At 43.9% G+C, this 12938-nt stretch overlaps 1 protein-coding gene across 2 annotated transcripts in view; it reads right to left on the bottom strand.

Annotated features, from left to right (window-relative positions):
- Positions 1-12938, bottom strand: part of ANXA4 (annexin A4) — a 62464-nt gene that overhangs the window by 11562 nt on the left and 37964 nt on the right. For both annotated transcript variants that reach the window (XM_049651594.1, XM_049651593.1), the window contains 5 exons: positions 11630-11724; positions 9367-9480; positions 8025-8115; positions 5955-6034; positions 3793-3849 (listed from right to left, as the gene is read on the bottom strand). In XM_049651594.1, coding sequence (XP_049507551.1) covers positions 3793-3849; positions 5955-6034; positions 8025-8115; positions 9367-9480; positions 11630-11724 — 437 coding nt within the window. The remainder of the gene's footprint in view (positions 1-3792; positions 3850-5954; positions 6035-8024; positions 8116-9366; positions 9481-11629; positions 11725-12938) is intronic.

The following is a 12938-nucleotide window of genomic DNA, read 5'->3' as shown; positions in this document are numbered from 1 at the left end:
TTTTTTTTTTTTTTTTTTCCTTCCCCTCCCCTATGTGTGTTTTATTTTAAAAATGTTTTTGCAGCACCTGGGTGGCTCAGTCCGTTAAGTGTCTGACTTCGGCTCAGGTCGTGATCTCACAGCTCGTGGGTTCAAGCCCTCCGTTGGACTCTGTGCTGACAGCTCAGAGCCTGGAGCCTGCTTCGGATTCTGTGTCTCCCTCTCTCTCTGCCTCTCCCCGCTCACACTCTTGTCTCTCTCTCAAAAATAAACATTTATTAAAATTTTTTTTTAATTTTTTTAATTTAAAAAATTTTTTTTCAACGTTTTTTATTTATTTTTGGGACAGAGAGAGACAGAGCATGAACGGGGGAGGGGCAGAGAGAGAGGGAGACACAGAATCGGAAACAGGCTCCAGGCTCCGAGCCATCAGCCCAGAGCCTGACGCGGGGCTCGAACTCAAGGACCGCGAGATCGTGACCTGGCTGAAGTCGGACGCTTAACCGACTGCGCCACCCAGGCGCCCCTTAATTTTTTTAATTTAAAACCCTACTGTTTATTTATAATCAGCAGCTGGCTTGTTAAGTTTCTCAAAATGCCCTTAACTGACACATTTTTGTCACTCATTGGGCTTCCCTCCATCTACTCATCTATTCTTTCATTTCTTTGTCTAATTTCCTCACTGCTTTAGAGTCAATTCACAGAACCATGGAATTTTAAAGCTCAGAGGGCACGAAGAGTTCATCTAAGTAATAAAGTAATAAGCTTTAAAATTCAGATTTTCCTGTTTTGTCTAAGATCACTTCTTGTCGGCTCATCTAGCTCCTTTATCTTTTCTTGCCCTTCATCTGGCTCCGTTTTCATCTCTGTTCTTTTCTCACTGCCTTTTTATTTAGCTCTTGTTTCACTGAAACCTGTTTTTCTCTTGTGTATTTTAGGGTCCAAAGCCATGTGAAATCTGCCTCTTCCTGACAGTGTGGCCCTGTTTGCCTCCCTTGCTGCTTCTGTTTGTTCACAGGCCACATAGCGTCTGAGCTGAGGGTTTGCTGACTGTCACGCTTTTTCATTTTTAAGTGATGAGCAGTCTATCCAGATCTGTTCTTTTCCTCCAGAACAAGGTGAGGGGATTCTTCTCGGAGCTCCTCACTTTTTATATGGATGGAGTTCCAGCAGGAGCACCAGTTGCTAGTCCACGGAGGGCTGCTGAGACACAGGAGTTCCCTGAGGAATTTCTTCCTGTTCGCACAAAGCCACCGTGCTTTGAGGTTGGGGGCATTGGCCTCTTTTCTGTGGCAGAAATGTCCTTCCTGCATCCTTGGCCCAGGTTTGCTGCCCATCTGGCATTTTAACGGCCCTCCTCCATGGTTTCCAGTGTTGATGCAGATTTTCCCTTTTTTAGATTTGCTGGTTTATTTGTTTTTCAGGAGAAGAGAACCAAAATGTGTCATCCAGCCAAAGCTCTGAAGGGCATTTTTACTGTAGTTTAAAAACTTTTTTTATGTTTATTTTTGAGAGAGAAAGAGAGACCGAGCCCAAGCAGGGGAGGGTCAGAGAGAGAGGGAGACACAGAATCTGAAGCAGGCTCCAGGCTCTGAGCTGTCAGCACAGAGCCTGATGTGGGGCTCAAACTCACGAATCTTGAGATCACCATCTGAGCTGAAGCTGGACACTTGACCGACTGAGCCACCCAGGTGCCCCTAGGGTAGTTTTAATATATCATGAGTTTCTTTTTATTTTTTAAAAAAAAATTTTTTTAACGTTTATTTATTTTTGAGACAGAGAGAGACAGAGCATGAACGGGGGAGGGTCAGAGAGGGAGACACAGAATCTGAAACAGGCTCCGGGCTCCGAGCTGTCAGCACAGAGCCCGATGTGGGGCTCGAACTCACGGACCATGAGATCGTGACCTGAGCCAAAGTGGGCTGCCCAACCGACTGAGCCACCCAGGCGCCCCATGAGTTTCTTTTTAAAGTAGGAATTTTGAGCACTCCCTATGATGTCCTTTAGTGCCAGTTTCATCCCAAGAACAGATGAAATTGGACTCGTTGGATAACAGCCTTTTTAAATTTTAAGATTTCTACCTTTTGTAAGTTACCATGACCTGATTCCACCTGCCCTGATCATTCTTCTCATCTCAAACTCATTTACTTTCCTCAAAATCCAGCTATAATACCTAGTGGTTGCAACCACTCCCCCTGCTGCTGATACAAGCCACAGCAAAGGCTGACAAGGTTTTCCTACTGTCTTATCCTACAAGAGCTGAAATATCAGTGGGCGTTGGTCTTAAATTCCTCACCTCTTGGTGAAGGATCCAGAAAAACCTACTCTGAGTTCTACTTCCTCCGTCCAACTTTCCCAGCCCAAACTTGGTAGGAAACCCCTTTCAGCTGATCACTTCCAAGAGGCTCCTTGAAGAGCCCTCAAAACAGTTGATTGAACTGCATTTGTTTAAAAAAATCAGACAGACCTGGATTCAAGGAGCCCAATTCTACCAGCTATGAGATCTTGGACAAGTTATTTATTTATTTACTTATCATTTACCGTAGTTAGGAATGATTTTTTTGGATAAGTTATTTAAATCTTCACATCAGTTTCTTAATCTCTAAAGCAGAAGTAAAAATATCTACTTCACAGATGTGTTGTGAGGAAAAAGCACAAAGCAGTTAAATGCAATGCCTGGCATCTAAGAAACGCACCAACAATTGACAGTGGCTATAATGTCTCAGGAATAAATTGCTTGCTAACTCTTCATTTAGTTTGAGATACACCTGTGCTACGGAGGCTCCTTCCAACATACCCAAAAATGTTGTCTCTGAGGTAGCTGAAATTCATGTAAGCAACCAGGAGTTCAGCGTTTTCAATACCTTCTCCCTCCTCAAAGCTTTTGTTTTAGAGGCAATTTCCTATTTCTCTAGTATGGGATGGGCCTCCCTGCATCCTCAGAACTCTTATGACACACATACCCCTCTCCCTCTTGGTGAAAGCAACGGGTTCTTTCCTGCAGAATCCATAGTGGTTCATACCTTGCATAATGAATGGGAACAGTTCTTCCCCATAGTTGTATATTGGTTGAGAGTACAGGATCTAGATCCAAATTGCCTAGGTTCAAATCCCAGTTCTGCCATGTATTATCTGTGAACTTGAGCAAGGAACTGGACTTCTGTAAGCCTCAATTTTCTTGTCCATAGAACGGGGATAGCAATACTTGGTTCACAGGGTTATTGCAAGGATTCAATGACATACTTTGTATCAAGAGCTCAACAGTGTTTGGCACTTGGTAAGGACCCACTTTTTATTAGTTCTTATTGTCAGTGTTACCTGGCTGCAGTAAATAGATCAGGCATCAGTGCCAGGGCAGCATCAGTGGGCTGGGCACCAGGGAAACAACTGCCTCTTGGGGTTTGATATTAATTTTACCCCAATGGGGTACACACTGCGCCAAGCTGTTTAACACAGGTGCTGTCAAATGTTCTCTCTGGGGAAGTAAAAATGCAAGGTAAATAAAGCAAAGGCAGGTCCCTTCACCTTCAAGTGATTCCAAAGATGGTCCATGGTTCTCTGGGGTGGCCACACCATGGTCCCAATGTCAAGAACACAGGGAGGCTTATATAATGATGCCCTGTATCACCCTCAAGCCCCAAGTATCTCTGCAAGAAATTTCTGCATTAAAGGTTATCTATGGGAATCTTTTCTTTTTTTTTTTTTTATAATATATCCCAGCCAGGAAATATACACTGAAATATAAGAGGGGATCCACCAACTAAGGCATGTCTTACTGGCAAAAGAAAAGAAAGAAATTTCAGTTCTACTAACCTGAGCATCCTGTCTCATGAGAGCATCATCCAGATAATTTCCTTCATCCCTGCCACCCTGAGAAAAGCAAAACAGAGAATGAGAGAGTATCCATGAAGATGGTGGTGGGGCACACTGTTAGGACAGAATGTCTGGGAACCCAAGGACATGGTAATTAGAATGCCCACAGAGGTCACACTTCCAGCCTAGGGAGAGAGGGCAGATGTCCTCTGAATGTGTTTGCATTATTCCTGTGGCTCTGGTCTGTGCCTAGAGAACATGACCAACCAGAGCCAGCGGCTCCTTCATGCTGCCTGGGCAGTCTCTGCCAGCAGAAGGGGAAGCAGAGAAACACTGCCTGCTGACTGCTCCCTCTACTGCTGTCTCCTCCCTTTACCAGCTCACCCCACTCCTATGTCTTCCCAGCTGACTCAAGGCCTTCCTAGCCGGCAAATCTACATTGATCAATTCTGCCAAATAAGGGCTTGGAACAAAGGAGAATCAAGAGTCTAGGACCAGCAGTGGGGCTTAAGGAGCATGTGAAAATGCCTCACCCCTCACCAACATCAGCTCATGGGAAGGGCAGGGTTGAAGTCTGGGAGGAATGGTAAGGAGTAACAGGCTACTTTCCTCTGGACTGTTAGACTATTTTTTTTAATGCTTATTTATTTATTTTTGAGAGAGAGAGAGAGAGAGAGAGAGAGAGAGAGAGAGAGAGAGAGAAGAGAGAGCACGGGGAATGGCAGAGAGAGAGGGAGACAAAATCCCTAGCAGGCTCTGAGCTGTCAGTGCAGAGGCCAATGTAGGGCTCAAACTCATAAACTGTGAGATCATGATCTGAGCTGAAATCAAGAGTTGGATGCTTAACCAACTGAGCCACCCAGGCACCCTTGTTAGACTACCTCTATTGCTATGCTGTCTCAATATTCTATGGTCTAGGCATGGCTTGGCAGAGTACTAAATCTGAAAGGCAAAGAACAAAATGAGTTAAGAAATGCTAAGAAATAAGAAGTGAGGAAAAAATAAGGAAACAAGTAAAGCAGGTCAGCATTATTAAGTAAATATCACAGGCGGAGTGTGGTGGGGTTGGAGATGATTTCTGGGGTCCTGCCTTGTTAATATTAACAGAAACAATATTATTGTTTTACAATATTAACAGAAACAGGAAGTCAGGAAGATGAGCTGGTTTGGGGGGGAAATGAGTTCAGGTTTAGTTTAGGAGGACTGATTTGAGGTGATTGTAGACTATAAGGAAACACCTTAAAAAGCAGTGAGAAATGAGAGTCCTACACTCAGGAAGGACGTCAGGATAAAGACAAAATTGGGGAGTCATGTGAAATGTCATATGTATGCATCTTCTATTTTCTGGTACCCCTCCTCCCACACTAGCCCAGTCCTGCTTTACTTCTCATCTGGAATATTGAGGTAACTTCCTACCAGGCCTCCCAGCCTTCAGTTCAACTGATCTTACACATCACTGTTACATTACTCTTCTAAAAATTCAGTTCACTCCAGCGATCCCAAACCTTTAGCAGCTCCCTACTGCTCTCCCAACAAGGGATCTCAGTTCATCTTTCCACCTTGTTCCTAGAATCACCAACCAACTGCTCAGCCAACAATTCCTTGAACACACCCCACACCCCATGTCCCCTGCCTCCTTGCCTCTTTCTGGCTGTTCTTCCTGCCTGTAACGCACTCACCTATATCTGTGCCTCTTGAAATCCTAGAGACCCTCCGAGTCCTCTCTGAACCAGCACCTCTGTCATGAAGGCTGCTCTTTGTTTCTGCAACCAGACTCTGTCCTTGAAACTTCCTTTTACTCTGTGCTCCTCCTTTGGCACTTTTCATGCCTTTATTATAGCAATCTGTGTACCTGACATATTCCTTTATGACAACATAAACTCTTAAAGCCTAGAAGTTGTCTCAATGCACTGAGTAGCAAGGGTACCTGGCATGTATTAGGTATTTATATATATAAATTTGAATAAATGGGCATGCGTGAGTAGCCAGAGTCTCTAAAAGAGAGAGGATTAAAATAGCAGAGAGGCCCAAGAACAACACTTGGGGAATATTCACATCTGGCAGGATGAAAGGGTGAGCAAGGCTGGAAAAGGGGATTTGGAGCAAGCATCCCGATAGAACTCAACCCCCATCAGGAGCAGCCCACTGAGGGCGCGACTCACAGCGGACAGAGACACCAGCACCCTCTGGAACATGAATGAAGTGTCAGAGCGAATGTCATCTTCAAGGCTCTTCCCATATTCTGGCAAGAGAGCAAAGTTAGCTGCATCAGAGTAGAGTCCTGTCCAGTGCTGCGTCATGCTCCAGAACCATCTGTCCTCCCCAGGATCAGCCAGTTTACCGAAGCAGTTTGTTATGAGGGTTTTCAACCCCACACACAGTTTTTCCAAAACTGAACTCTTGTAAAATGGTCAAGGCAAGTTTAGCTTGTCATTATAGTAGAAACAGTATGTTCCTGGTCCTTAAAATGAAAGGTAAAGAGGGCTGGGGCTGTACTCCTCCTCCTGCAGTTACTACTGTCCAGGAGTCTGCCCCCACCGTGGTTCTCAGTGATGGAAGGAACGGTGACTGTTGACTGGCACATGGAAAGGCAAACAGAGCAGAGTTTCTGAGCCTGTGTTTGGGGACATGCAGGGGGCATGTCAGACCCAAATTCTAGCAGCTTCCCACCAAGAGCTTCCCCAGAGAAGTTGCAGCCCTTCACAGCCCTTGGGTAGAAGATCCATTCGGCAGACATGGGGATTGGAGTGTTCGAATGAAGCTCCCAAGGTTTAGTATCTCCTGCCCTGAACACTTACCAAAACTCTTACTGTTTTGTTTCCTTTCTACCAGAGTAGTACATGGAAAACTCAGGGAAAAACAAAGTAAAATGGAGGGAAAAAGACTCCACAAAACTCCACCATAATCTAATCACCCAGAAATAATCATCGATACCACCTTGGTGAGTCTCCTTCCTCATTTTTCCTTATATACGTATGTTATTTTTCTTTTATTCTTTTTTTTTTAAGTTTATTTATTGGGGTGAGGGAAGACAGCATGAGCGGGGGAGTGGCAGAGAGTGAGGAAGAGAAAGAGAGTCCCAAGTAGGCTCCACGCTGTCAGTGCAGAGCCTGATGCAGGGTTTGAACTCGTGAACCACAAGATCGTGACCTGAGCTGAAATCAAGAATAGGATGCTTAACCGACTAAGCCACCCAGGTGCCCCTGTTATTTTTTTCTTTTTTAAAAAAATGGCATCATAGCATGCTATTTTATGATTTGTCTTTTTCACTTATCCATATACCATACCATTTAACAGAATTTAATAATATCCTTCAATATACATTTTGATGACTACGTAATACTCCATTGTGTGGGTGCACCATATTTTGTTTAGCCAACCTGCTACTGATGGACATATTTAGCTAATATAAACAATACCAAACAAGCACTATAGGATCTAAACCTTTGAGCAGTTTTTTTTTTTTAATTACATTCTTAGGGCAAAAAGGCATATTATCTTTTAAAGACTCTTCAGAAACATCATCCTCTGGAGATTTTTAAGAGAGGAATAAATGGCTATCTTTCTTAGGTGGCTGGAGGGTATACAGTCCAGTGTGGAGGTAAGAAGTTGGGCGAGAGAGCCCCTCCAGGGCATTCCCTGAAATGCTAAGATTCATTGGTGCCACCACTTTTGAACAAACATGTTTGATTCTCTGCTTGATAATAAGGAACAACTTTCAGGGTAATAAAACACTGCACTGGGAGTGGCATCTTCACCTAAGAAGTCTTGAGAAAAAAAAAAAAAAAAAGAAGTCTTGAGAAGCAAACAGATTGTCATTTGCCTAGACAGGAAACTGCCTAAAAGTGGAGCTTGGAACTAAGGATCCCTCATGGTCAGTGTTTGTAAGAATAAAGTATTTTTTAAAAAAATTTTTAATGTTTATGTATCATTTTGAGAGAGAGTGCAGAGAGAGAGAGAGAGAGAGAGAGAGAGAGTGTAGTGGGGAAGAGAGAAAGACACAGAATCTGAGGCAGGCTCCAGGCTGTCAGCACAGAGCCTGACATGGGGCTTGAACCCATGGACTACAGACCACGAGATCAGGACCTGAGCTGAAGTCAGATGCTTAACTGACTTGAGCCACTCAGGTGCCCCTCTAAGAAGAAAGTTTAATCAGTAGGTAACTACCCACTGCTAGTTTACTTTTCAGATCACAGTGAAACCTCGGTGGGGCCCCTGAGAATGCTACATACGAAGCTGGTAGGTCTGGTTTATGCGTCGGATCTCCTCAGGTGTTCGGGAGGCCAGGATCTCAATCAGGCAGCCCTCATCTGTGCCAGCTCCCTAAACACGAAACCCAGAGAAGAGGGAGTTATGAGTCAGTTTATAATGTTGAATCCCAGACACAGAGGCATATCACCAGGAATCTGCAGAGAAAAAAGCAACCTATTGGGTTCTAGCAACAGGATTTGCTAATTTTTAAGTTGTCCTGCCCAAATTCCAATGTGTTTACCATAACTGTTTTTAATAATAACAAACATTTATGGGCTGTTTCTATCAGCTGATTATCTTGCCAGGTTATGGACAGTGTCTGCCCTCTAGAGGCTTAATCTTTCCTTGACTTCCCCTGTACTTTTTTTTTTTTTTTTAATTTATTTGTTTTGAGAGAGAGACCGTGCAGATGTGGATGCAGGGAAGGGGCAGAGAGAGAGGGAGAGAGAGAATCCCAGGCAGGCTCCATGCCTGACACAGGACTCAATCTCACAACCTGAGATGATATCAAGAGTCCAATGCTTGGGGCACATGGGTGGCTCAGTCTGTTATGCGTCTGACTCTTGATTTTTGCTCAGGTCATCATCTTATGGTTAGTGAGATCGAGCCCCACATGCGGCTCTGTGCTGACAGCGTGGAGCCTGCTTGGGATTCTCTCTCTCTCTCCACCCCTCCCCAGCTCATACTCTCTCTCTCTCGCTCAAAAACAAACATTAAAAAATTTAAAAAGAGTCTGACTAAGCCCCCCAGTTGCCTGCCTCCCCCATCCCCATACTTTTCCTTTGAAAGGCAGTATCTTCTGGCAAAGACTGTTACCTCTTTGCTTTCCCAGAGCCTAGCCGAGAACCTTCCACAAGGCTATTTACTGGCATGTTCGGGGAGGAGGGTAACTGTATTTGAATTTTGTAGTTGGTCATTAAAAACAGTCAACCTAGGGCTAAGGCACAGTGGATCTAGCACTGAGGGAGGCTGAGAACCCTTTCTGCCAGTAGTGAGCCTCCGGCAGCCCCAGAGGCTCCACTGTGTCAGCCATGAAGTTTTGCGTCTCAAAAGCAGCTAACATGACAAGAACGGTCCTGAAGCTGCACCACAAGCACAACTCTAACCACTCCCCGTGGAGCCACAGGAAAGAGCAAATGATTGCATAACTTTATGGAGAACAGCTTTGAAGTTTACAATTGCTATAATGTAATGTCATGTTTTCGAGTTGTCATCAGTGAAGGAAAATCTTTCTCCTGAACTTCCCCCTCCCCACTCCCACAGGGTTTTTGTCACTTTCTTGAGGAAGCTGGTCCATGGCTGCAGAAGAAGAGGGACACACACCTTCATGGCCCGTCGCAGCTCCTGCACATCATACAGCACGGTGGGCGTCATCATTCCCACGATCACCCGCTCAAAGTTGCCACTCAGTTCCGACTTCAAGTCGTCTATCAGGTCCTGCAAGGCAAGCAAGTGGCTCTGTTTAACTGCCATGCTAACTTAAGCCAGCCCGGCCGCTCTCAGAGTGTGTTCTGGGATGCCTGGGGTCTCCAGACTCCTTCAGGAGGCCTGCAAGGGCAGAGCTCTCCTCATGATAACACTAAGACATTATTTGCCTTTTCATTGTCATTCTCTCCCATTTGTACAGTGAAGTTTTGCAAAGGCTACTTGACATATCTACATTTCTACAATTCTGTTAAAAGGCTATTAAAATGCCCTTTTCCAAGTACATATCTGTACAAGACCAGATTTTCTTCCTATACTTCAACCAAAACCATGTATCACAACAAACGATGCAGAAGCATATATGAGAATCCAGCTGTCTTCCATTAAAGCAGGCGTTAAAGAACTTTGCAAAATGTAAAAGAATGCCAATTTGCTCACTAAATGTTAATGCTTTGGAATATATAGCTATTTTTCATTAAAATGTTATTTATATTAATATGTAATATATGTATTGTTTTTTAAATAAATTAACAAATGCATATTTTTAATGCCTCAGTTTTAATTTTTAGTATGGTAAATATCAATAGATATATTCCACAAAAACAAAAAAAGTCCTCAATAAGAGTGTAAAAGGGTCTTGAGATTAAAAAGTCTGTAGACACTGACTTAAATGTATTCACTCAGCAATATACTTTGAATATATTTCCAAGTCAATAATCACGTATGACATTTTTAACAGCTGCTGAAATTTCTATATGTAGATGCAATATAATTTATTTAATCAGTCCCTTGTTTCTATTTTTGTGCCATTATGTACACACGCATTTAGCTATATCTTTGGGATCATTCATGATTATTTCTTAAGATTCAATTCCTAAAAAGAAATGTAATTCTTTGGACAAAGGACCAAATTCTAAAGATGTTCATTTACATTTCCTCCTAGAACAGGTCAGAGAGTTTAAGACCCTGCTCAAGATCAACCAAAATAAGGAGCTGAGATACCATTTAAGTCAGATCTCTGATTCTCACAAACCTGACTGCACAGCCCTCCCTATATTTCAATCTCTTGTGCATATTTTTAGGTCACATCCACACATAGTGAATGAATAAATGAATGAACAAATAAATTAGGGCTCAACTCATTAATGCTGGTCATCTTAACAAATTGTCATCAGATTAGCTTAGTTCTGAGGCTAACTATTCCAGTTCACGCATTACATGCATGTTCACACTCGTTTATGCTCATTAAAGGACTCTGGGATGGAGAAGAGTTTCAAATGCTCAAAAGATAGTCTGAGCTATGAATAATCCCACTCCCTACTGGGGTCCCAGCCAAAGTTTGCTTGCAGATGTGCTGGGGAATGCTGAGCCAGCTCTGTCCCAGCCAGGAGCTTAGGGCCAGTCTTCGAGAAACAGCTGCAGTCTGGCTGTAAGGTTCTCCAGGATAGAAATTTCTATCAGAGTTACTGTACTCTGAGACCTAGAACACTCATTGATAACATTTCCTCACTCAGTAAAAAGATTCACCACACAGACAGGTTTTCAGTGATGAGGAAAGATTGGGTGGAATGGCTCTGGTGAGTGAGTTATTGAAAACAAGAGTTTGAAATAGGGTCCCCCGGGGGTGCAGGATTCAAACCAGAAGGTGTGAGTGAACACCCCGTGAATCCATAAGCTAACAAATTATATACATAGTCACAACCCCATTCTAGAATTTGAGGGGGTGTCCCCCAACTGAGAATCATCAAAGGAATGATGGGTTTATGTGGAAGAGTCAAAATAGACTAAATCCTAGGAGAGCGTATTCAAAACAAACTAGATTTAAATACTGCTTTATCCACCGTGGCCTAAAAGAAGGCTGACCAGGATCAGGAAAGCAACGCTGGAGGCTCAGCCCTGCCTGGTTCACAAGGGCGGTGGTGGAATCCACCGAGCAACCAAGTCCCTACAAGAGGCTGGGTGGGAAGACACCAAGGTTGGCTTGAGCTCTGGGAACCAAGGGCTCCCAGAAATCACTCCTGGCTATGGACAGTGGAGGTAACATGCTGAAACTGTTTTTTCTTAAGAACATCTTTAAATGAGGCAAGGGTCCACCTTTTGAAAACACAAGGCCACTTCAAGAATCTAGATCGGGAAGAGACCCGGAGAGGCTGCGGCCTACCCTGCCGATGGTGGTCTTATAGGCCGTCCTGATTTCCTGGCGCTGGGCCGTGCTGCGGTAGGCAAGGACGCTGATGATGGCATCTTCGTCGGTGCCTGGCAGAGAGCGGGGACAGTGAGTGAGGTGCTTTGAGAGAGGAATGAGAAAACAGGTTCCTGCGAGGACACTGGCGTTACCCGAACTTACACCTTTTTAAGAAAAGAGGTCCTGGGGTGCCTGGGTGGCTCAGTCGGTTAAGTGTCCGACTTCAGCTCAGGTCACGATCTCGCGGTCCGTGAGTTCGAGCCCCGCGTCGGGCTCTGGGCTGACGGCTCAGAGCCTGGAGCCTGCTTCAGATTCTGTGTCTCCCTCTCTCTCTGCCCCTCCCCCGTTCATGCTCTGTCTCTCTCTGTCTCAAAAATAAATAAATGTTAAAAAAAAAATTAAAAAAAAAAAAAAGAAAAGAGGTCCTTGTTCAGTAGGTTTGTCTATTTTTTGGGGGAACCAGACACTAGATGTGAGTCTTAGCCCTCCTTTAATCAACTTTTTACCACTGAACAAAGAAGCTAACTTGTCTGAGCATTAGTTTCCTTACCCGTAAATGTAAGTGATCATAGCACTTTCCCTTACAGAGCTGCTGCAAGTGGTCAATAAAACAAGCACGTGACTTCCTTAGCACAATGCCCCACAGTTACTAAATATTCACTAAATGCTGACTGGGATTGGGCTTTTCCCCCTCCTCTGCAATTCTCTTCATGTCTTTGGTTCTCCTGGATCTTCTATGTCCTTGCCTTTTCTCTCCTCATTTTTAAAAAAGTTTATTTATTTTGAGAGAGCGAGCGCACGCATGTGCAGGTGGGGGAGGGGCAGAGAGAGAGGGAAAGAGAATCCCAAGTAGGCTCCACATTGTCAGTGCACAGCCAGACATGGGGCTTGAACTCACAAACCAAAAGATCATATCCTGAGCTGAGCTTGGAAGCTTAAGTGACTGAGTCACCCAGTTGCCCCTTCTCTCCTTATCTTTAATCTTGTTATCATTTCCTCTGAGTTTGGAAACAATTCAGACTCTCACTCAGCACTTTGCAGTTTTTTTTTTTTTAATTTCAGTATAATTAACATATAGTATGACATTAGTTTCAGGTGTACAATATAGTGATTCAACACTTCCATACATCAGTGAGTGCTCATCACTAGTGCACTCTTAATCCCCTTCACCTATTTCACCTGGCACGTGCAGGGTTTTATGGGTTGCTCATTGAATGCACTGTACTTAGAGATCCATAAATGTGTTTTTCATTTCAAAGCTCTCTTTCCTGACCTCAGATGGTTC

The sequence above is a fragment of the Panthera uncia genome (genome assembly GCF_023721935.1).
Source record: "Panthera uncia isolate 11264 chromosome A3 unlocalized genomic scaffold, Puncia_PCG_1.0 HiC_scaffold_11, whole genome shotgun sequence".
NCBI lineage: Eukaryota > Metazoa > Chordata > Mammalia > Carnivora > Felidae > Panthera > Panthera uncia.
The sequence above is the reverse complement of the archived record's forward strand: the minus strand, read 5'-3'. Positions and strand labels throughout refer to the sequence as shown.